The 23,115-nt window shown below is 46.2% G+C and overlaps 2 protein-coding genes across 17 annotated transcripts; one reads left to right on the forward strand and one right to left on the reverse strand.

Annotated features, from left to right (window-relative positions):
* Positions 1 to 1,184: 1,184 nt before the first annotated feature.
* Positions 1,185 to 6,848, reverse strand: LOC112901378 (E3 ubiquitin-protein ligase WAV3-like). 16 transcript variants are annotated; one of them, XM_025970276.1, is made up of 6 exons: positions 6,139 to 6,848; positions 5,012 to 5,077; positions 4,756 to 4,849; positions 2,605 to 2,751; positions 2,261 to 2,474; positions 1,185 to 2,092 (listed from the first exon to the last, which is right to left on the reverse strand). In XM_025970276.1, exons 1-5 carry the CDS (start codon positions 6,538 to 6,540, stop codon positions 2,461 to 2,463), a joined length of 723 nt encoding a protein of 240 aa, XP_025826061.1. In that variant the 5' UTR covers positions 6,541 to 6,848; the 3' UTR covers positions 1,185 to 2,092; positions 2,261 to 2,460. The 16 variants fall into 16 exon arrangements, 14 of the variants coding, with proteins under 14 accessions (XP_025826061.1, XP_025826058.1, XP_025826072.1 ...); XM_025970280.1 differs by lacking the exons at positions 1,185 to 2,092; positions 2,261 to 2,474; positions 2,605 to 2,751 and adding exons at positions 3,203 to 3,572; positions 3,667 to 3,739; positions 3,841 to 3,927; XM_025970283.1 differs by lacking the exons at positions 1,185 to 2,092; positions 2,261 to 2,474; positions 2,605 to 2,751 and adding exons at positions 3,684 to 3,927; positions 4,009 to 4,159; positions 4,595 to 4,654.
* A 605-nt stretch (positions 6,849 to 7,453) lies between these two features.
* Positions 7,454 to 8,698, forward strand: LOC112899444 (putative nuclease HARBI1). The gene is made up of 4 exons (XM_025967927.1): positions 7,454 to 7,459; positions 7,719 to 7,857; positions 7,942 to 8,167; positions 8,253 to 8,698. Exons 2-4 carry the CDS (start codon positions 7,756 to 7,758, stop codon positions 8,696 to 8,698), a joined length of 774 nt encoding a protein of 257 aa, XP_025823712.1. The 5' UTR covers positions 7,454 to 7,459; positions 7,719 to 7,755.
* Positions 8,699 to 23,115: the final 14,417 nt, after the last annotated feature.

A 23,115-nucleotide genomic window follows, 5' to 3' on the forward strand; every position in this document is an offset into this window, starting at 1 on the left:
ATGTTCCCCCCTCGCAGGTGTCCTTTCCCACGTGAACTCGAGCCACTCGACGCATCCCTGAACCACCTCCACTGCTCGCGCCACGGTCCACATGCAGCCGTAGATTGAGCAGCATGGGGAAGACCACCAGCAACCTCCTGCTGGTACTGCCACTGCCATTTCTTGCTCCGTCTGGACTTGGGTAGCTGCTTAGCTTCTGGATAAATGTGCGCGGCTGGTTTGGTTGGCTGTGTAGGCCGGCGAGAAGGCAGTGAGCTGGGGCGCCCCGAAGGTGTCCGAAATCCCCGAGCTCTCGGTTCCAAAGGAGCTGCATCTTTTTGGAGCGATGAGTCTTGAAATTCCATTGGTTTGATTTGCCAGGACAATTGATGAGCTTGGACTAGATAGGTAGACTGTTTCAGGACGGGACCATGAATATTCGTGGTCTCAGCTATCATCTTGCACTATTGGAAATGTTTTGTTGCCTAACCAAACCCTACTGGTTCTATAGTAATTACTGGTGGAAGCTGAATGTAAACAAGTATGATTTCTTCTAAATTGTGTATGGTGGTGACAGGCCTTGAGGTCGTTGCCATCCATCCAGACCATTTTCAGCAGAGTACCTTTCTATTGTGTGTGCAACAGGGGACATTTAAAAAAAATTTATTAGTGCCTATACCCTACCCTTGTTAGTTTAACTATGTGTTTTGACTCCATAATTGTTTCGTAGTTTAAACACATTAGTCAACGAATCTATTACTTAGGTGGCAAATTAAAAAGCTCTATTTTTGGCATCAACACAGAAGTGAGATGGAAATACGTTGCAAATCATGGGCTTTATCTATAATGGGTTCAAAGTAGATCTACAATAGGTTCGTAGCAACGCACGGACATTAAGCGCACCATTCCGTTTAGTTTCGTATTTAGTTTTCATTTACTACACAAGAAAAGTTAAAGTTTACCGTTACATATAGACATAATACATATGTTTTTATTTATTTTTTATTGATTTACAAAACTTTTAGCATCTTATGAAGTTTTCGGCGGCCGTGGCAACGCTCAGGTATTATCCTAGTTTGCCTTTGAATTTCCTTTTCACAAGTATTTTTGTCTATTAATCTGCTGCCAGTTTATGGCGTCGGCGTTTGCACAGAGTATTCGAACATCAGGTAGCATGTGCACAAGAGTTTATATGCGAATATCCATCCAAGGGAAGCAGACGGTACCAGCTCTGCACGCTTCATATATAAAATCTAATCATCATCTTGCTATCCGATCGTAAATCAAATAGTGATTCTCAAACTTGGCTATGAGCCAAAATTGTCCTGGTAAGTACAAGCCAGCCTTTTCACCTAGCTGAGCAATATGAGGGCGATCCTAATGACTGAACATACCATTAGCAAGAATAACATCAGCTACATTTGGGTAAGTCACTAAAACCTACAGTACATTTAGACAGGCTGCTGATTAACAAATAATGTACACATCCGGGGGCATCTTCAAAGGGGAAAATGCAAATTCTAACCTTGGTTTGAAGAAAAGCATGCTCTGGCAAGTTTGGTTTCAGAATATTAGTCTAAAGGGGAATTTTAACTATTAGTCTAAAGTAATTTTCTCTCCTATCCATCTCACTCAGATACTACAACACAGTAATGTCATGCTAGCAGATTTGCAAGGAATGGCAAGCATGCACCAAAAAATGCACTGAACATATCTCACAACTTAGCATTCATAATGCAGAAACATTATCTTATGGCATAAAACAAGAAAGTTCACATAAATAGATTTCATCTTGTGGCCCTAAGGAGAGTTTTGGTTCAGCCAGCAAGTTGGAGCAACATATATATAAGCATTTAGCAAGTAGAGATATATAGAATTCTTGTCTAGGTCATATGTCTTTCAAAACAAGAACTGATAAGCATTTGATGCTTTCCTTTCATTTAGCCTAGCACCAGTATGCATATATTACACCACAAAAGGAAGCTGCGATACTAAAGTTTTGCCATACTTTGCCAACTAGGTGAGTAGTACCTTCGTATAAGAAAGCTACCTTATATGAAGCCAAAAGGAAGGGAGCAAAAGGAATAAAAACTCGTCAACTTTGCTCCTCGCTCTGCAGCCAAGCAACGAAAAAGAGTTAATATAACTGGAAGAATATTTGGGAGAACAGGGTAGGGTATTAGTATCTTTTTGTAGGTACTCTTTAATTATATATACAATTATATATATTTCTTTGTTATGGTTAATTCAAGGTGCAACAAGGGGGAGAAAAGATACATACTTTAGGCTAGCCAGACTTTGTTCACACGTTCATAGAGACGAGATTGAGAGGGAGAAAGACGTCTTCTTCTCTTGTGCAGTTCTTTGCATTTTCTTTTTAATGCCTTCACTTTGCTTGAAACTCTCTCAGCTTCGTAACATCTTGAATCTTGAAAAGTAGCATTACTAATGATACTCCTCCTCTCACTCGCGGTTGGCAGCCTACCATTTTGAATCTTAAAAGACGAAAAGAGGTCAATAAGCGTATTCATGTCATGTCTAGACCAAGTGAAATTTGTGTCGATGGAAGATATTGTTAATAGCTCGTTGTCTTTCGATATTTGATAGACCCATTGACGTGGCTACCTTGTTGATGCCCTGGAGCTTTGACCTGTTGACTGCCGCCTTGTTGATATCCGTGTTGATGGTTCGGCGGTTGGTAATGATGGCAGCATGCGGTCCGGACGATGCTTACATTCAGCACATCCATTTGCAGCCGCTTCCTGCGCGCGCCTGTTGAAGCAGTAGATAAAGGAATGGATTAGAGGAAACTATTAGCGCTATGACACAACCAAAAAACAAAAAATAAAAAAAAGACTATTGCGATTGCGATTAGTATATACCCGATCTTTTTATCGCGCAAATGAGCCCGAAAATTTTGAACTACGTCGGAGAAATTGCGACTGCACAAATCACAGCGGACATCCATCCTCGCGGTCGCGGCAGGAGGCGGATGCGGCGGAGCGACGAGGGAGGAGTTGCAGCGGCGACGAGTATCGACTCCGGTGGGGAAAGCGTGCCGGCTCGCTTGGTGAGAATCCGGCTTCTCCTATCGATTACGTTCTCTGGACCGTTGTTGGGAGCGACGAATTCTCACCAAGCGAGCCGGCACGCTTCCCCACCGGAGTCGGTACTCACCGCCGCTGCAACTCCTCCCTCGTCGCTCCGCCGCATCCGCCTCTTGCCGAGACCGCGAGGATGGATGTCCGCTGTGTTTTGTGCAGTCACAATTTCTCCGACGTAGTTCAAAATTTTCGGGCTCATTTGCACGACAAAAAGACCGGGTATATATTAATCGCAATCGCAATAGTCTTTTTTTGTTTTTATTTTTCTTTGTCGTAGCGCTAATAGTTTTCTCTAATCCATTCCTTTATCTACTGCTTCAACAGGCGCGCGCAGGAAGCGGCTGCAAATGGATGTGCTGAATGTGAGCATCGTCTGGGCCGCATGCCGCCATCATTACCAACCGCCGGACCATCAACACGGATATCAACAAGGCGGCAGTCAACAGGTCAAAGCTCCAGGGCATCAATAAGGTCGCCACGTCAATTGGCCTATCAAATGTCGGAAGACAACGAGCCATTAACAATATCTTCCATCGACACAAATTTCACTTGGTCTAGACATGACATGGATACGCTTATTGACCTCTTTTCCTCTTTTAATATTCAAAATGGTAGACTGCCAACCGCGAGTGAGAGGAGGAGTATTATTAGTAATGCTGCTTTTCAAGATCCAAGATGTTACGAAGCTGAGAGAGTTTCAAGCAAAGTGAAGGCATTAAAAAGAAAATGCAAAGAACTGCACAAGAGAAGAAGACACCTTTCTCCCTCTCAATCTCGTCTCTATGAACGTCTCAATAAAGTCTGGCCAGCCTAAAGTATGTATGTTTTCTCCCCCTTGTTGCACCTTGAATTAAGCATAACAAAGAAATATATATAATTGTATATATAATTAAAGAGTGCCTACAAAAAGATACTAATACCCTACCCTGTTCTCCCAAATATTCTCCCAGTTATATTAACTCTTTTTCGTTGCTTTGCTGCAGAGCGAGGAGAAAAGTTGACCAGTTTTTATTCCTTTCGCTCCCTTCCTTTTGGCTTCATATAAGGTAGCTTTCTTATACGAAGGTACTACTCACCTAGTTGGCAAAGTATGGTAAAACTTTAGTATCGCAGCTTCTTTTTATGGTGTAATGTATGCATACTAGTGCTAGGCTAAATGAAAGGAAAGCATCAAATACTTACCAGTCCTTATTTTGAAAGACATATGACCTAGACAAGAATCCTATATATCTCTACTTGCAAAATACTGATATATATGTTGCTCCAACTTGCTGGCTGAACCAAAAACTCTCCTTAGGGCCACAAGATGAAATCTATTTATGTGAACTTTCTTATTTTATGCCATAAGATAATGTTTCTGCATTATGAATGCTAAGTTGTGAGATATGTTCAGTGCATTTTTTGGTGCATGCTTGTCATTCCTTGCAAATCTGCTAGCATGACATTGCTGTGTTGTAGTAACTAAGTGAGATGGATAGGAGAGAAAATTGCTTTAGACTTCCTATACTCACCATTGCACTTCCTACATGCTGACCCTTACCGACATTGTACACCACTGCCATCCCCAAATCCTAGTAATAGGTCAAAATTACAATACGGTATTGGGATGCCAGAAAAAAAATAAAGCATATTAGATAAAAACTCAGTAGGCATACAGCACAACAGCACGTACCTGGTTTCTGCCCATATGGCATTGTGATCTTTGCTTCCCTATCACAGGGTAGTGTCTTAAAGGCGTTCTCAGCCACCCTTTTCACAGCCTTAGGCTACAGTGAACAAGCAAGCTCTCTTAAAGGGTACAGCACATGCCGAAATCCAAGAAACTCATTTAATAAAGGTGCTATATGAGGGGCTAGGGTACATAAGATTCATGTGAATAAACTGATATTAAAGATGCACATAGAGAAAAGTACAACCACCCAACACACCTTTTCAAGTTCCTCCCCTTCCTCCACTGAATCATCTTCAAAACTGAACACATCCTCACTCGTGCCCTGAAAAGTTAAAGGATTTTTATCCATAGATCAAATGTGGCACATCATCCAATGGTAAGTCCACGTACCACTTTGGGCCTAATCATAATGAATCAGCGATCCTAGTTTAATCCTTTAATGGATCATAGCGATCACTTTGAGAGCCGGCTGCAGAGGCTCCTGCTGCTGCTACAGATGCACCGGCAAGCACTATTGCTTGCCATTTGCTCTCTGGCTTTCAGCAAAATCAAAACAATGGTGGAGCAAATGAATATATAGCCCATAACCAAGCAATGAGCAACAACAGGCCAGCAGAAGCAGAGGCCGGCTAGCAGCAATACGCCAATACATACTAGCAGGCAAGCAGGAAGGCACTAGCACTAGCAGAATAGCAGCGAATCCAGTGATAGAGTGAGAAAGGAGCGGGTACTAGTGGCGCAGTGATTTGAAGCTCCAGGCGGAGGAGGGTGGACGCTCAGCGGCAAGAGAGCTTCGGCTTGAGGACTTGAGGTGTGGCGGCTGGCGGACGAGCGCAGGGGGGCAGCAGCCGCCTCTCCTTGCGGCGGCGGACGGGCGGAGGGCAGGCGCCAGACGAGCGCAAGGGTCGCAGCCTGTGGCCTTATCTCTTCCTTGCAGCGGCAGACAGGCGGAGGCCAAACGAGCGCAGGGGCCGCGGCGGCCTCCTCTTCTCCGGGCGGTCGGACGGCCGGAAGGGGCGGCGGCGGCGGACGGCCGGAAGGGGCGGCGGCGGCGGACGGCCTGGCCACACGCAGAAGGGGTGGCGGCGGATCTGGTCGAGCCCGTGCGCTCTCTACGGGACCGTGCCCGTGACCTACGGCCTATCTTTCGTGGTTTCCCCTCTCCCTAAATCGCCCCAAACCAGCGCCTGGAAAACGTCGTCCACCGTATTATAGAGGGTCCTCCATGTGTGCTGCTGCCCTAAGTTACCAAGTCATCTCTTTGCTTGGAGCGCTGAACGCAGAGCGGAGAGAAGAATCGATTCTTTCACCCACTTGCAGTCTTGGATCAAGTGAAGAAGAACTAACTGAACGGAAGAAGAAAAAATGTTGGTTGGTGCTGACCTTGGACGGGAGGAGCGAGGCCTTGAGCAGCGCGAATCTGGAGGGGGATCTGCGCGATGCCGGCGCCGACAGCGCCTGCAGCAGCGGCATCCGGTGCTTCCCCATGGGCGCCGGCGCGGAGGGCGGCGTCACGGACGCGGGCTCCGCCGGCTGCTGCAGGGGCTTGGTCCGGCAGCGCAGGGTCGGCGTCGAGGGGTTGCTGCTGCTGCTGCTGCCGCCCCCGGTGGCGGCGCTCTTGACGGCGGAGAAGAATCCCCCGCCGGCGGAGAAGAATCCCCCGCCGGCGCCAGCGGTGGGCGTGTGTTGCGGGCGGCGCTTCTTGTTCTTGGCGTCGCGGTGGCCGTCGCCGCCGTCGTCCCACTGGACGGACGTGCACAGCGCCCTCCGCCACCCCGTCCCCATCCTTCTGCTCTCACTTCTTGATTGGTCAAGGCGAGAAGAAACCGGAGAAGAAGAAGAAGAAGAAGCAGGGAGGAAGGTGGCGAGCTGCAACTGGCCTGCTGCTGCTGGTGGTTCTCTTAATCGCTACGCGCTGCTGCTGCTGGTGCTGCTAATAATATGCAGGGGAAGGAGGAGCATCACATGGCAATGGCATGGCAAGGGAATCCCGGGAGCCAAGGGAAGCGCTCTCTCTCTCTCTGTCACAGCTACTCAGTCTGTTGGGTGCCCTGTGCTCGACTAGTTAAGCGTGTGTTTGCTTGGTGGAACAAGGAGAGACGGAATGGAGCGGTTCCATTTTTATGTGCGTTTGGTTGAAGAACGGTGGAGCGGAGCCGCTCCCGCAGGGGAATATACCCCCAAGATCCGGAACGAGACCGCTCGGTAAAAATGAGCGGACGCGAGCGATCGCCTTCCACGTGCACTCGAGCCCCGCTGCCCATCACCGCCCGCCCCTCTCCCCTCTGCAGGTGAGTGACCGGGCTCTCCCTCCCCTCCGCCGCGCGGCGCCGCCCCCCCCCCCCCCCGGCGGATCTGCCGCCTACAGCAACCCCCACCCTCGCGGTGGATCTGCGCCCGCGCCCGCGCCGTGCGGCGGCCTGGAGCCACCCCCCCCCCCGCGGCGGCTGGAGCTCCCCCGCGCCCACGCCGTGCCCCCCCCCCGCGACGCCCCTGGAGCGCCCCCCCTCCCCGCGACGCCCCTGGAGCCCGCCCCCCCCCCCCCCCGACGACGCCGCCTGGCTTCGCCCTGTTCTTGTTGATCTTGATCTCTCAGTGATATTTGTCTCTGATTTTGGCAGCTCAGTGATCTTTGTCTCTGATTTTGGCAGCTCGTAGGAGAAATTTGGCTGGAGGAACGAAGGCAGCGTACACGCCTCGGAAGGTAGAAGGTTACGTCTACTGAATATATGCTTTGTGTGATTACTTGAGTATCTAAATAATAAGATATGGAAGAATGATGTAACTTGTGTAAATATGCTTAGACTTAATAGAGCATCTTTTTTCCGATTTTGTAAGCTTTTTAGGGACCAGGGCCTTTTGCAAGACACCATACATTTGTGTGTTGAGCAGCAGGTTGCAATGTTTTTAAACACAGTAGGTCACAGTGTTCGAAATAGGTTAGTTGGCACCAATTTTGATAGGTCCGGTGAAACTGTTAGTCGGTATTTCAACAAAGTAATGCACGCTATTGGAGAGCTACGAAACGACTTCATTACACCACCATCGACATCAACTCCAGCTAAAATTGCAGGAAACCCAAGATGGGATCCTTACTTTAAGGTGTGAGGCCTATCTCCCCTTCATTTTAAGGGTGGAGTTCAGATTGTAATTTCTGATATTATTTCCATTCTAATTGTATAATAGGATTGTATTGGAGCAATAGATGGCACACACGTGCGGGCCTCTGTTCCTAAACACAAGGAGGCTTCCTTTCATGGTAGAAAGAGTTATCCTACTCAAAATGTCATGGCAGCTGTAGATTTTAATCTTCGATTCACATTTGTGTTGGCCGGTTGGGAGGGGACAGCCCATGACGCTCTAGTCTTACGGGATGCTTTAGAGAGGGAAAATGGTCTTCGTGTTCCACAAGGTAAAATAAAACTTGTGTAGCTCATTATTTTAGTTATGAAATTTAATACCTAGCATAGCTTATATACATATCCCTTGTATGCTAGGCAAGTTCTACCTAGTTGATGCCGGATATGGAGCCAAACCTGAATTTCTGCCCCCTTTTCATGGTGTTCGGTACCACTTGAACGAGTGGGGCAACAATCCTATGCAAAATGAGAAGGAATTATTCAATCATAGGCACTCATCGTTGAGAGTCACTGTTGAGCGGGCATTTGGTTCGTTGAAGAGGAGATTTAAAATTCTTGATGATGCTACACCATTCTTTCCCTTCTCTACACAAGTAGAAATTGTGGTTGCTTGTTGTATTATTCACAACTGGGTTGTACAAGATGGAGGTGATGACTTTATCATTGATGCGAGTGAGGAATTGCCTACCATTAATCATCATACATCTTCTCATGGACAAGCATCAGAGCATGCCTTTATGGTTAACTTCAGGCAGGAACTTGCCAATGCCCTGTGGGAAGACTATCATGCAAACAATATATGATAGTTATGTATTTCTTTTAATGTGCCTTCACTTGTATGGACATGTACAACATGAATCTTTTATTTGAGTGCACATGTATCTTTTATTCATATGAACATGTATCTTTTATTCGTATGCACATGTACACTTGTAAGACGTTGAAATATGGACATGTACTTTGGCAAACTTGATGCAATATGGACATGTGCTTTGGCAAACTACCTGAATTTAATGTATTTGATGTCATGATTTATAATGTAGGGGATGGACACGGAGGCAAGCGGTGCAAAAGCTGCTAGTGGACTGTGTCAATGGACTCCAACTCAGTCCACATTTGTGCTCACCTTTCTTAGTAATATTGTAGCTGATGGCACTAAGACCTCTACCGGCTTTAAGAAAGTTCATCTCAACGCTTGTGCTAAGGCTCTCAACGATCATTTTAAACTCACAAGAACAGATGATCAAGTTAGTAATCACTTGAAGACATGGAAAAAGAAGTACGCTAGGATCAACTATCTTAAGAATTTGAGTGCTGCTCTTTGGGATGAAGATGAATTCATTGTCTCTCTAGATCATCACCACTACAAAGGACATATGGCGGTACGAATTTCACTTGCCTTTTCTATTTGATATCACTATATGCTGGATATCGTACTTAATTAGTGTTGCATTCGCTGTTAGGATCCAAAAAATAAAGCTGATGATGAATATTTGAACAAGACTCTTCCATAATATGGTTTTCTAGCTAAAATCTTTGGCAATAGAGTCGCTACCGGTCAGTATGCAAAGAGCTCCAATGACCCAATTGGGACTGATAGAAGTGTGGTGTGAGCCATGGGGGTGATGCCACTGCAGAAAATGATGGGCTGAACCATAGTATTGATAAAAGTGTTGTCAATGATGATATATCTTCATCAGCTAGACCAGCTAAGAGAGCCAAGACTATTGATGATACCGGGAAAAAGACTGATTGCTTGGTTGAAGCATTTCAGTGTGGCACCCAAACGCTAGTAAAGGCAATAGCGCAAGCAAGCAATGCTTTACCAGATGGTTTGTTCGAAGCCGTGGAGAGTCTCCCAGGTTTTGAGCTTCACCACAAGACTCGATACTATCAATACTTGGTTAGGCATCCCAATGATGCCCATGCTTTTGTGAATCTACCGTCCGATTGGAAGCTATCGTGGTTTTCGAGTTTCGTGACTGAGAACTTCTAGCTTATGGGTCATGGTTAGTGTCATGGCGGCTGCTGCCCTTATGTTTGTTAGTTTAGTTATTTCGGTTGATTTGAACTCATGTATGTGTTATTTCGGTTGATTTGAACTCATGTATGTGTTATTTCGGTTGATTTGAACTCATGTATGTCATGATTTATTATGTTATGTTGAAACTTAGTTAACTATATTGCATATTATGTCACGTTGAAACTCAGTTAATTATATTGCATATTATGTCATGTTGAAACTCAGTTTATATTGCATATTATGTCATGGTGGTAACCTCACCCCAATAAAGGAGGAGGTAACCTCACTCACCTGACTCTCCAACCAAACACAGAATGGAACGGTTCTACTCTAGCGCACTCTCTAACCAAACAAAAAATGGAACGGCTCCATTCTCCTTACCAAACGTAGAATGGAACGGCTCCATCCTCAGAAATTGGAATGGAACCGTTCCATTCAACTTGGCTCCCCAACCAAACGGACCCTAAGGGTGTGTTTAGATTGGGAGTGGGTGGAAAGTAGTTGAATGAATAGTGCATTGGGAAACGTGTTTTCTGAGAGGAATGAATAGTGTGAATAGTAGAAAGTAGATGATGAATAGTGGAATTTTGATGAAACTAAACAAGGCCTGAATAGGCCGGTATATGATCTATGGGGACATATACACCCTAAGACCGACTCCAGCGGCCTCCCGATGTGGATGCAGAATGAGGGCGCTCGAGGACGTGGGCCCCACATCATCCACAGCGGGCGAGCCCAACAACTGATGCGGAACCACATCTCCATCCCCGTCCTCCTCGTCGCGCCTCCCACTAGGGCTGGGCATTCGGTCTATTAGGGTAGTTCGGTTCGGTCTATCCGGGTTCTGAATATTTCAGGTTCTAGAAAATGAGAATCAAAGAATCTAAAAAATTCAAAGGAACCGAACCCTAATAGATCGAAATTTTCGGTTTGGTCTGTTCGGTTCCCTGAACTACCCGAACAGATAAAACACCATCATCACACAGTGAGAATATGAGAAATAGATAGATACTGAACCAGTGAACCGTACCACAGCAGTACACAAGCTGAGACTGACATACAAGTTCACGTCTCAAGCATTATAGAGTTTAGACAACCTGATACCTGACTGGGAAATAACTTAACAAGTTCATAACAAACAAATTTAGGCCTCGTTCGGCAGCCCAGTTTCATAGCCAGGACTGGTTTCCTTCCACGCCGGGATTGAGTGGATCCTAGGTTGGCACTCAAACCTGGTCAAGGATTGATTCCGGCCCGGAATGGTTTCTAGTGTGTATTTTCTACCGTTCGGCGGGAATGGTTCCTGGCCACTTTTTTTCTTCAGCTGTTCCTAAATCTAATCTACCTACCATACATTTCAGTCAATTTAACAAGAGACAAACAAGCCATCAATCAAAAAAATTGGCTTCCTCACGGATCCTTCATCCGTTCAAAATTCACATGAGCATGCATCAGCCAAATTTAATAGGGAAGCATTTCATTTCCGAGATAAATGATTTTGCTCCTTCAAACCTTGTTTCCTTGGTAAGTTCAGGCAATGCATTCCATACTACGGCCGCCAAATTCAACCAAGCAAAGCTGAGACATTGCAGTTAACTAGCTAATTTGGGTTTCAAAAAGAGCTACAACCAAATCATGCCCAGCCATCACAAGGTGACAAAAGTCTAGTCTACTGGCTACGTGCACTTCATCAAATGTGCAAAACCATTGTAGCTACTTTATGCAGCATATCATCGCCTTCCTTAACCTGCATGAACAAATAAAAACCATGCAAAATATATTAATGTACAAATGACTCATCAGATGGTATAATAGTGTAGAGCAAATGTGTCCAACCTCAATGAATATGCAGTGAAATCAAGTAAAGCAACAGGTGAAGTAGTGAACTTATAACAAACTTGCTCTTAGATCAACCTCAATAAATATGCAGTGAAATCAATTTATGACTACTTAGATGGATCCCAAGAAGGGGGAGCTTCACCTTCTCCAACTCGAACCGGTGCGGGAGGGATCTACAAGTAAAAAAGAGTTGATAGAAAGGAGCATTTTCAGATTAGAGAACCACAATATGACTGGATAAGTTAGTGTCTAACCAATGGGCTGCAATATCATACATACCTGCTAAGCCATCTCACTTCTAAGCCAAATCAAGGCCGATTCTTGATCTACTTCACAAGCACATAAGAAAGCCTCTCTATTTTCTTTGCTCTTGATGAAGATTGCATATGCTTTTGCCTTTTCTTCTTTCGTCACTTCCATTGTGTTCAGAACTGAGATGCACCTTTTGATCAAGAAATCAAAAGCTTGAGCAGCATCCTTTTCTCTTGCCTCCCTTTCTCTTATCTCCCTTTCTCTTTCCTCCATTTCTTTTGCACAATCTGCAGCTTCAGCTTCTGCTTGCTTGGTCCTCATTTCTAGGTACGCCCCCATCATGCCTACTATGTTTTCATTCTTCCTAGGCCTCTTTAGTTCCTTTTCTTGTTTGTTTCTTGATGCAGCAAGTCTTTGTTGTCCACTTCTTTCAATAGCTGGAGCATCATTTTTTTTCATCTCGTGACAGAGTATCAGCCATTCCTTGAAGCCCCTCTTCATTTTTTTCAGTGCCATCACCACCTTCATCATTTACCTCATAAACCACATTGTCATCAAAGCCTTGTGGCTCATCTTCAGCATCCTGAAGTTGCTCAGGGGGTTCTTTCTCTTGCGGTGTCTCAAGAGAAGTGACAATGTAAATCCCTTCAGCCAAGTGCCCTACACAATAACAACGAAATATGAGGTCATCACAACAAGTAGGTTACAAGGCATCTATTATGGCAGAAAACTTACCATCATAAAGCTCTCCCAAAGCATCAAAGAGTGGAAAGGTTGCCTTGTTGTTGTTAAACTTCTTAATTTTAGGGAATGTCTGCACAATTAAAAAAATATTGATCAAATACGAGGTCATCACTATGAGGTTATCTACATTGATAAAACAATTCAACTCCAAGAAATCAACTCACCACCATGAGATTTGTCCACATAGCTGGTGGTCCTTCAATCATATTCCTTTTCTCGTTCCAGCTCGACCCGCTCTGTTGAATTGCCGCTTTGAGCATCTTGTAGTCTCTCTTCAACTGACCTTCTTTCTCTTGAATCTGAGCCTCTGTGTAGGAAACATACTTGTTCCTCAGATGGAACTCCTTGACCATCTTGTTCCACCCTTCAGAGTTCCATCCATTGTCACCTCTATAGCCACTATCTTTATACTCATGGAGAATGTCAACAAGGGACCTCTCTAGGGCTGGATTCCAATCCGCTCTTTGTTTCACTACATAAAACAATGGTCAGGCATCAATAATAGAAATTTCATAGCATCAATAATAGAAAACTTACAAGAAAGCATGAAAAAATATTAAACACCATACCTTTTGGAGAACCTCCACTCTTTTTTGCCCCACTGCATTTAGGAGAAGGCTTCTTTTTACTAGCATTTGTTGTAGGCATGTACCTACACACCTTTGGTGAACTGCTCATATTGAACCTTGGGGAGCCTTTTCCAACCATAGCTTTGTAATGAAAAAGCTTATTCAACAACTTATTCATGATACAAGCTTATTAAATTATTATAACCATAAAAGACTAATTTACATGATACAAGACTATTAACTTATTATAACCTATTCAAAGACTAATTTAAATGTTGCTGGTGCCGAGCCCACATTTCTTGGGCGATGGTATCTCTTAAAGCATTGCCTTGTGTAGTTCCTGGGTCACTTATTTGATCACCATTTGGTAGAGCAACAAAGTTTGATGGATCGATATTATCCGGCTGATGATCTAACCATTCTTCATCTCCATGAAGTAATCGGATTAGATTGTGAAAGATGGCAGCAGCTATAGGTATCTTTACTTGATTTTCCAACTTGTGGAATGTGGCAACTTTGAGTACGGGGAAGCGCTTCTTAAGCACCCCCAAAGCCCTCTCCACATGGTTCCTAAGTAGTGTGTGGCGGTGGTTGAAAAGCTCCTTTGGGTTCTGTGGTCTTCGATGTCCAGCCCCAAATTCTTTCAAATGGTACCGAACTCCTCGGTATGGAGCAAGGAAAGATGTAGTATTTGCATACTTTCCATCAACCAGATAGAATTTTTCTGGAGGTACCTGGAAGCCCTTGCTCATAGCTGACCTTAGCACTCTGGAATCTGTAGCCGATCCTTCCCATCCACTAGAAACAAAACTTTTGATGGTAGGATAGGGGCCTACCATGGTGGTGACGGGTGACGGAGAATTAGGGTTCGATTCCGGAGAGGGAGCCTGAGAAACGGTTACCACATCCAAGGAAGGCAGCAGGCGCGCAAATTACCCAATCCTGACACGGGGAGGTAGTGACAATAAATAACAATACCGGGCGCATTAGTGTCTGGTAATTGGAATGAGTACAATCTAAATACCTTAACGAGGATCCATTGGAGGGCAAGTCTGGTGCCAGCAGCCATGGTAATTCCAGCTCCAATAGCATATATTTAAGTTGTTGCAGTTAAAAAGCTCGTAGTTGGACTTTGGGCTGGGTTGGCCGGTCCGCGTGACGGGCGAGCACCGACCTACTTGACCCTTCTGCCGGCGATGCGCTCCTGGCCTTAATTGGCCGGGTCGTGCCTCCGGCGCCGTTACTTTGAAGAAATTAGAGTGCTCAAAGCAAGCCATCGCTCTGGATACATTAGCATGGGATAACATCAAAGACGAATAGAATTTTAGAATGATTTGACTGCTGAAGAATATGCCGCACTAATGAGCGACAATGTGGAAGACATTACAGAACTCAGGCTTTGGTCGCTGGAAAAGATCAAGGAAAATAAGGCCAAGGTAGCCCACACGTACAACAGGAAGGTTAAACCAAAGGAATTCTAAGTTGGAGATTTAGTATGGGAAGCGGTGCTACCATTGGGGACTAAGGATGCGGCGTATGGTAAATGGTCTCCGAATTGGCACGGGCCTTATAGAGTTGATCAAGCTCTGCCAGGGAATGCATACATGCTTGAAGAATTGGATGGAGTTAAATTTCCGGTGGCTGTCAATGGTCAGCATCTTAAGAAATATTTCCCGAGCATGTGGGAAGATGAGTAATGAAGCCGATGTAAGGCATCAGGCTATGGACCAATACAACCAGGGTATTTGCGAGGAAGGCCGACATGACACATTGGGCTGCAAGATATAATCGAGTACTTTGCGGTACATCGAGTTGATCTGATCGGGTACCCCGTGGTATACTAGGCTGCAGGACATTATCTATCGGGTACTTTGCAGGACGGTGCAATGCATCAGACTGTAAGGTGGAATGAGATGAGAAAGTCAGATCTGTAAAGAAAAAGCAGTGTCGGTCCATGCACAGAGCTGAAGGTTGAACAGCCGATGTTAAGCCATCAACTTTAGAGGCAGTAATCGGGCCTTGCAAATCCTGGGTTTCGATAAAAGCAGAGAGGATGGTTGCATGAATTTCTTGATCTTCAAAGAACAGGTTCGGCTTCTTCACGGGGTTTTCTTGGTACTCATATTTTTCAACCTGATTGGGGATCAGGATTCAACAACAAGCAAAGAAGTCGACTGCGGAGTACTCTTGTTATTGGCGAGATCATTTGAAGGGTACTTGAGTTCTTGGGATTTTTTCGATCCGGAATAAAAGAAAAGTTTGAAATTGGATTGGGCAATCCAAGGAGAGAGGCCGATGCGATGCCATCGGACTTTAGAAGATTAGATTTTTAGACACTGGCTCGCTGAAATAAAAGGGTTCATTTATAAGAAATTATTACAAAAGAAGCCGATCTACCGGCTATGCGCACAACGGCGGAAGACCCTACGAACTACCACCAGTGAGTCCCTAAGGTCTTGGGGCACTTGTACGGGGGGGGACGCGCTGGTGTCATCGTCGCTGCTGCCATCGCCGCCGCCAGTGCTGCTGCTGTTGCCATCATCATCGCTGGTGTCGTCGCTGGCGTCCCCGTCGCCTTCTGAAGTTGACGATCCACTGCGCAGGAACCCTCTTGCTGCTGAGTCGTCATCGGTGGAAGTGTCCTTGGCATCTTCTTCTGAGAAAGAGAAGAAATCATCATCCCAGGAATCTTCATCGTCGCCTTCGTCCAGATCCCCATGAAGGAGAATCTGGAGGTCCTCATCGTCGGTCAGGGGCTCATCGTCCTTTGACCAAGTGCTGAAGTCCCACTCCTCTGCTTCCCAATGCAGAGGAGCGAGAGCTTCATACGAAGCTATTGGATCGAACTCCGGCATCGCCTCCCTGGAGATTTTGGAGTCAGGAGAAGTGACGGAGATTATGGAAGAAGACAAAGGGGAATTGGAGGAGACAGAGGAAGAGGAAGCCATTGTTAGGGGGATGCAGAGTGTGCTGGTGCGGCTAATGCACGGGGAGAGAAGACGGATAGAAATAAATCTGCCAATGACAGTTTATAAAGGCAGAGATGGAAGGCAAATCGGCGTTATCGCGATTCCCAAGGGAGAAGTCGAAGGGTCGCGTCCGATGGTATTGGAAGGCAGTGCGCGTGTACAGGCCTTGGAAGTCGAAGGGCCGTGTCCAATGGCATTGGGAGCGGTATGTGTGTGCACAAGTCTGAGAAGTCGAAGAAGCGATGGTTTTGGAATTATCATTTTCAAAACTAGGGGGGCATGTGTTATCACCATAATTTGACTGGGCCAAAGGATGGGCTGAGAGCATCATGGGATAAAGGAAAGCATGGTAACAGTCTGCAAATCGGCTCCTGTGCGAACATGTTAAGGGCCAGGATGGCCGTGTATCTAAGGATAGTTTAAATATAGTAAGTTAGAGATTGTATCGTAATCAGCTAGGGTTAGTTAGAAAAGATCAAGTCTCCGGAGGGCTTTCTCCAGGTAATCGACATGCTGCTCCGATCATGTTCCGCATGATCGGGGCAGCGTTGCGTTTATCTATTTATCTTTGTGTTTCTCGTACTGAAGCGTTTTTGATGGTGAGTAACACTAGTTATCTTAAACGATTATGATGCTGCATTGGTTTTATTTAGTACATTCATGCTTAGCTTGCTGTTTGTAATCGTTTAGCTGTCCTTGTACGTGATTCTAGATGCAAGGGCAGCACCTTGCTCTGTTCTTGCTTAGTAGATCTAATCTGTTATGGTAGTTCTTGTATCGCAAGAATTGGTTTAATATCTGTATGATTAGGCCCTTCAAACGGGTTGAATGTTCCGGCTGCATGTTGGTGCATTATGTAATCTAACGAGGGATTGTTCTGGGAATCAACTTGTTAGTTTGTTTTAGGCCTCCTTTTGGGTTAGCATGTTGCTATCTTTCATGTTTATTAGGCTTAACCACGCGTAGGATGTTCCGGTTATACGGTGAAAACCTTTACCGTCGCAGATTGGATTAGCTTGGTAATTACAGAGCATGTTTTTATCTTTCGTATCGGATTCGTACAAAATGTTTAAGTATTAATAGATCCGATCTGATTAACATGGCAATCGGCTTCTCTTAGCCGATTCTGAGAAGTACCCGAAGGTTCAACCTAGCACAAAGTTGGGTCCGACCTAGTACAGTGACTCCATCAGCTTCTTTAGCTGATTTCAGGAGTCGTTGTAAGAGCCGATCACGGCTCGGACTAATGTTTGATATGGCTGTGCATGCAGGAAAATAGCTGACAAGGATTTCCACACCTTCCTGATCAGGTATAGGTCAGGTGGCACGCCTAGCACTTCACCAAGACCGGGGCCCACCAGAAGTCCCGGAAGCCTCCCGGCTCCTCGTGTTGCCTGTCGCTGCTCGCTGGTGGGTTTTGATCGACAACAGGCTGATATTTCAATTTTTACTCTGCAGAGGTTGTACACTTTACACACAACTCGTGTTTCCCTTGATGCCCGGGTTTGCAAGGCCCTTAAACACTTCCAAGGAGAGTGGCAGGCCTTTACAAAAATTCACTAGCTTGCAATGGTCTGCTAAGGTTTCAGGCCGCAGTGGTCATAACCCTTCCTAATGAGGCGGTACCTTAGCCATGGAACATAAACAAAGCCTCCAAGAGGACCGAGCTATACCCTATCAACGCACTCCTCTCTTGCCCTTTCGGTAAGACCATTACAAGCTAAAGTTTCTAATTAATTAGACAAGACTAGAGCCATGTAGTATTGTGGTTGCACTGTTTTCCTGGGTGGTTCTCCATGTTCCAATTAATGCAATGATCTTGCAACTCGTGAACGGAAACTCCCGGTGGGATATAAGCTCGATCAAAACCCAGTTTGGAGAGCATATCCGCGCCCACGTTGTTGCCACGAATCACATGGTGGATTTCCAACCCTGAGAACTTGTTCTGAGCTTGCGTATCTCCGTGACATACGCGTCCATGGTGTCCTTATTGATGTACCACTCCTTGTTGACTTGTTGGACCACAAGTAGGGAGTCACTGAAACGAGTAGTCGCTTGATGCCAGAGAGACTGCTAGGCGTAGCCCGTGCAATAGTGCTTCATACTCGACTTTGTTGTTAGAGACCTCAAATAGTATTTGGAACACGTACTTGAGTTGTTCTCATCTTGGACTGATGAAAAGTACTCCCGTGCCACCGCCACCAAGCTTGAGTGAGCCATCAAAGTATATGGCCCAATGCTCTAGCTGGTTGGCTGGGCTTCCACTTGGTTTTCTCACCATTCCACCATGAAATCAACTAGTGCCTGCAACTTGATGGCCGTCCAAGGCTTGAAGTCGAGGGTGAGGGCCCCCAGCTCCACTGCCCACTTGGAGATGCGCCCGGTGCGTCCCAATTGTGGAGGATCTTTGCCAATTCGCCAATGGGAAGTCGGTGACCACAAAGATGTTGTATGCGACGAAATAATGGTGAAGCTTCCTGGAGGTGATGAGTATACCATAAAGTAGTTTCTGAATTATCGGGTAACGAACCTTGGATTCAGAAAGAACTTTACTGATGAAGTAGACTGGTCGCTGCACCCCAAAGGCGTGGCCTTCCTCCTGGCATTCCACCATGATTGCCGTACTAATGATGTGAGTAGTCGTGGTGATGTAGAGTAGCAGGTTCTTGCCCAGTTAGGGAGCCGTCAGGATGGGGTGCGACTGCAAATGGTGCTTAAGATCTTGTAGCGCTTGCTTTGCCTCCTCAGTCCACTGGAACTTGTCGTGTCGCTTGAGCAATTTGAAGAAAGGTAGTCCCCGCTCCAAGTCGGGAGATGAATCTATTCAAGGCTGCTATGCTGCTTGTGAGTTTCTGGACATCCTTAATTGTCCGTGGAGCATCCATAGCTGTGATGGTGGTGATCTTCCGGGGTTTGCTTCAATTCCTCGGTGACTAACGATGAAACTAAGTAGTTTTCCTTATGGCACGCCGAGGACGCACTTCATTGGGTTAAGCTTCCATCAAAACTTCCACAAGCTGTTGAATGTTTCCTCAAGATCAGGGATGAACTCGTCATGGGATCTGGGCTTGTTGACCATCTCATCCATGTAAGCTTCAATGTTGTGATGTAGCTGGTCCACAAGGCATAGTTGGATGGCCTGTTGATAGGTGGCTCCTGCATTCTTCAACCCGAATGTCATTGTTGTGTATGCATATGCTCCAAAAAGGGTGATGAACGCCATTTTGATCTGATCTTCTTCCTTGAGAGCTATCTGGTGGTAACCCGAGTAGCAGTCGAGGAAGAAGAGCAAGACACAACCAGCCGTAGAGTTGATGACCTGGTCAATGCGTGGGAGCGCAAAAGGATCCTTTAGGCAGTGTTTGTTGAGATCAGTATAATCTACATACATCCTCCATTCATTATTATTCTTTTTCAAAACTAGTACATGGTTAGCTAACCGCTTGGGGTGGTACACTTCTTTAATAAAACCAGCCGTGAGTAGTTTTGCTAGCTCCTTCTTGATAGCCTCCCTCTTGTCGGGGTGGGGGGAAGCGTCATAGTCATTGCTTCTTCGGAGTGGCTTTAGGGTCAACTTTTAGGCAATTCTCAATTAACTCCTTGGGCACCCCTGGAATATCCACTGGCTTCCACGCGAATATGTCTCGGTTAGCCCTAAGGAAGTTGACGAACGCGCTTTCCTATTTGTCACTCAAGCCGCCTCCGACCAAAACAGTCTTGGATGGGTCGCCTTCATGCAGCTGGATGGCCTTGATGCCAATGTTGCTGGGGTTGGGTTTAACCCTCGACGGGCTAGGCCGCTGGCTGGAGATCTCCATCTCTGAGTCGGTGAGCTTCTATGCGGCCGTGAGTACTTTGCAGATGGCTCTGGCACGTGTGATGTTGTGGTGTACTCGATCGTCTCCTAGTCGTAGTTGTACGACTTCTTCAGGTCACCACGGAGCGTGAGTACGCCTATCTTGCCTGGCATCTTGAGTAGCAGGTAGACGTAGTGGGGCACGGCCATCTGCAAAAGTTATCCTCAAACTTGATGTACTCGGTGAGGTAGTTATCCTTCATCCCAAAGGTAACTGGCAGGATGACTGGGCTGAGTGGTGTAGCCGCGTTTCCCGAGATGATACCATAGAACGGAGCTCTGCTAGGGGTGAGCATCTTGCACATGTCCTGTGGCAGAACCAACCTGAATTACACCGTCTCAAGTACGCGAGTCCACTCTTGAGGGCTTCAACGTGCTTCAAACGGTATAATCCTTGGGTCTGTCGGGTAACGTCCCGATAAACCACCGAATGCAGGATCAAACAAGGTACCCCGCACGAAGGCGAGTCCAGAGATACAAATGCCATCACATTTTACATCACAGGCAGATATATTACAGGAGTGTTTAAAAGTGACATAAATTTTCCCAACTAAGGGAATTTATTACAAAACAACCATAAGTTTTAAGTCATGCAATGGAGTTTAAGGTACGGCATTGTACACGTCGTCAGTGCATATGTCATGCTCGCCCTTGCATGACATCACTCGGAGGGGTCTGCGTTGGCCGGGGACGGGTCCCACTCCACGAACCAACCATCAGGCAGAGGGTAGGGCCATGGTACAGGCAGAGCTGAGTCATCAGAAGGATTACCTGAACAAAGTTACAAGGCAAGACTGAGTATTCTAATACTCAGCAAGGCTTACCCGGTTATGGTATACTTAACCATGTAGCTAGACATTATGAAGGCTTGCTCTGGTTTTGGATTTAGTTTTTAGCTGAAAGCAACTAAGAGTGAATCCTTAATTTTAACTTTTAGCTTCTAGATTCTAGTTGATTATCCATTCTAGGTAAGCACCTATAACTAAGCAAGCATGGTAGAAATTTTAGCCAAACATCATCTTTGACAATGACAAGGTTGCTCTTGTTACTCTATGTGGTAAAGGGATCAAGCAGTCCCAATCTTCGTGAGAAGCGGACGATTCTGAATTGAATTCAACCTTGCAAGGATAAACCTAACTCACACGCTTGGAATACCAAAGGTTCGTTCTGAAGTAACCGTGAACTCTTGCGCACCTGGAGGCACTTGGAAATCGTGTGGGGAAGCTTGTAGCAGTGGCGCGACTAAGACCGTCGGCCTGCGGTGGGGGAGCAATGTGGAGGACGGTGCTCCTGTGCTCTTGGGTGACGGTGGAAGGGTCGAAAAGCTTCCTGGTGGTGTAAGTAAGCTCGAGACGGGGTCAATTGGGGTTAGGGGAGGCCGGGAGAGGAGGTTCCACGGCGAGGCCGAGGCGGCGGCGGCGGTGCTTCGTCGGTAACCAAGTTCCGACCAAAATTGGGGAGCACCGAGGGGTTGGCGAGCATTAGTAGGGCACGGGGAAGTTCCTACGGGGGTCGATGGGGCGAGGAGTGCTTGGTGGTGGCTGCCCACGGCGATGCCGAGTGCGGCCGGAGTTGGGAGGGAGAGGCGACTGCGGGATGTGGGTTGGGCATTTAGGAAATGCCAAGGAAATTAGGGAAAAAGATGTATAGACCCTCGCGGTGTTAGTGCGCGCAAGAGATAGAAGTTCCAGGGCTTGCCCGGGGGTTCTCCATGGTGGCGATGAGGTGGCGGCCGACGGGCGTTCGGGACAGCCGTGGCGCGCACAGAAGAGGACAGCGGGGAGGGGCTACGGCGGCGGCCAGGGGTAGGGTGACGCGTGGGGAGAGGGCAGGCAGGAGCTGAACGACGACGAGGGCAGGGCAGTGGCCAGGGGGGAGGTTCTGCGCCGGCGGCAGAGCGGGAAGCAGAGGAGCAGAGGGTGTTCAGAGGTAGAAGAAGAGGGGAAAAAGTCCAAGGACTGGTTTGGAAAACTTAGAAAGCTCAGGGGTCTCTCAGTAAACTAAGAATTCTCACTGATCTAAAGATCAAATGAGGAAAAGTCCAAAATGAAAGTTTTAGAGTTTTTCAAGATCTACAAACTTGCTTTAGGACTCAAATTCGAAAACTCAAAGTTTGCAACATTACATGTTGAATTTTGAGCAAGGTAGAATTTAAATTACCCCTGTCCTTACCAAAAGAGGTTTTGATCAAATTTTTGATATATTTGCAAATATTCATGAAATGTCATGATGACTAGTAATTTTACAAGTAGGCCCTCAGGTAAACATGAAAGTTACTTTTATTCCACAGTTATTTTGCATAAAAGACCCTATGGCTTGTGTTTATTTACAAATAGGCCCCTACTCTTACTTAAAGGCTTATTTTCCTTATGATAACATAAATTTAACACCTAATGTTATATTTCTCCTAAGTTTCAAGGCTACCTTCCAATCCACCCATCTTACACTTAAAGGCCTATATTGTATAGAAATTACAAATACACCCCTAGCCCTTTGTACTACCCATATCAAACATGCCTATTTCACACTAGAGTTTAGTGTTTATATCTCTTATTACCTGGATGTCACATGTCCAGGCCCATCTTGTTCAGAATACTTGCGAAAAGCAGGTTGAGGCCACTCCCGCCATCGATGAGTAACCGGGTTAGCTGTGAGCCCGCCACGACAGGATCTTGGACAAGAGGGAATTTTCTCGGCTCGGAGAAGTTGGTCCATTGATCATCCCTAGAGAAGGAGATTAGGATCTCGCTATATCTCAGAGGCTTTTGCGTGGCTGGCTCTACAGAGAGGATTTCACGCAGGGTCAACTTCTACGCGCGCTTGGAGGGAAATCCGACGTTCTTCAGATCCTGGAAGTCCTGAGCCCCCGACTTGTCACCCTCCTCATCGTCCTCCTTGTCCTGTCACTTTCCTGCTTGGGGAACGGGTGGGGTATTGACTGACTTGTGGAGGCTGACGCACTCGAAGA

Source organism: Panicum hallii, chromosome 7 (genome assembly GCF_002211085.1).
Source record: "Panicum hallii strain FIL2 chromosome 7, PHallii_v3.1, whole genome shotgun sequence".
Taxonomy (NCBI): domain Eukaryota; kingdom Viridiplantae; phylum Streptophyta; class Magnoliopsida; order Poales; family Poaceae; genus Panicum; species Panicum hallii.

Coding starts and splice junctions, on each gene's coding strand:
- LOC112899444 (XM_025967927.1), top strand. CDS start 7,756: ATGCACGCTATTGGAGAGCTACGAAACGACTTCATTACACCACCATCG. Junction 7,858..7,941: donor GATGGGATCCTTACTTTAAG/GTGTGAGGCCTA, acceptor ATTGTATAATAG/GATTGTATTGGAGCAATAGA. Junction 8,168..8,252: donor TGGTCTTCGTGTTCCACAAG/GTAAAATAAAAC, acceptor CTTGTATGCTAG/GCAAGTTCTACCTAGTTGAT.
- LOC112901378 (XM_025970273.1), bottom strand. CDS start 6,540: ATGGGGACGGGGTGGCGGAGGGCGCTGTGCACGTCCGTCCAGTGGGAC. Junction 4,850..5,011: donor AAGGGGAGGAACTTGAAAAG/GTGTGTTGGGTG, acceptor TGTTCACTGTAG/CCTAAGGCTGTGAAAAGGGT. Junction 2,752..4,755: donor GCCATATGGGCAGAAACCAG/GTACGTGCTGTT, acceptor CTGCTTCAACAG/GCGCGCGCAGGAAGCGGCTG.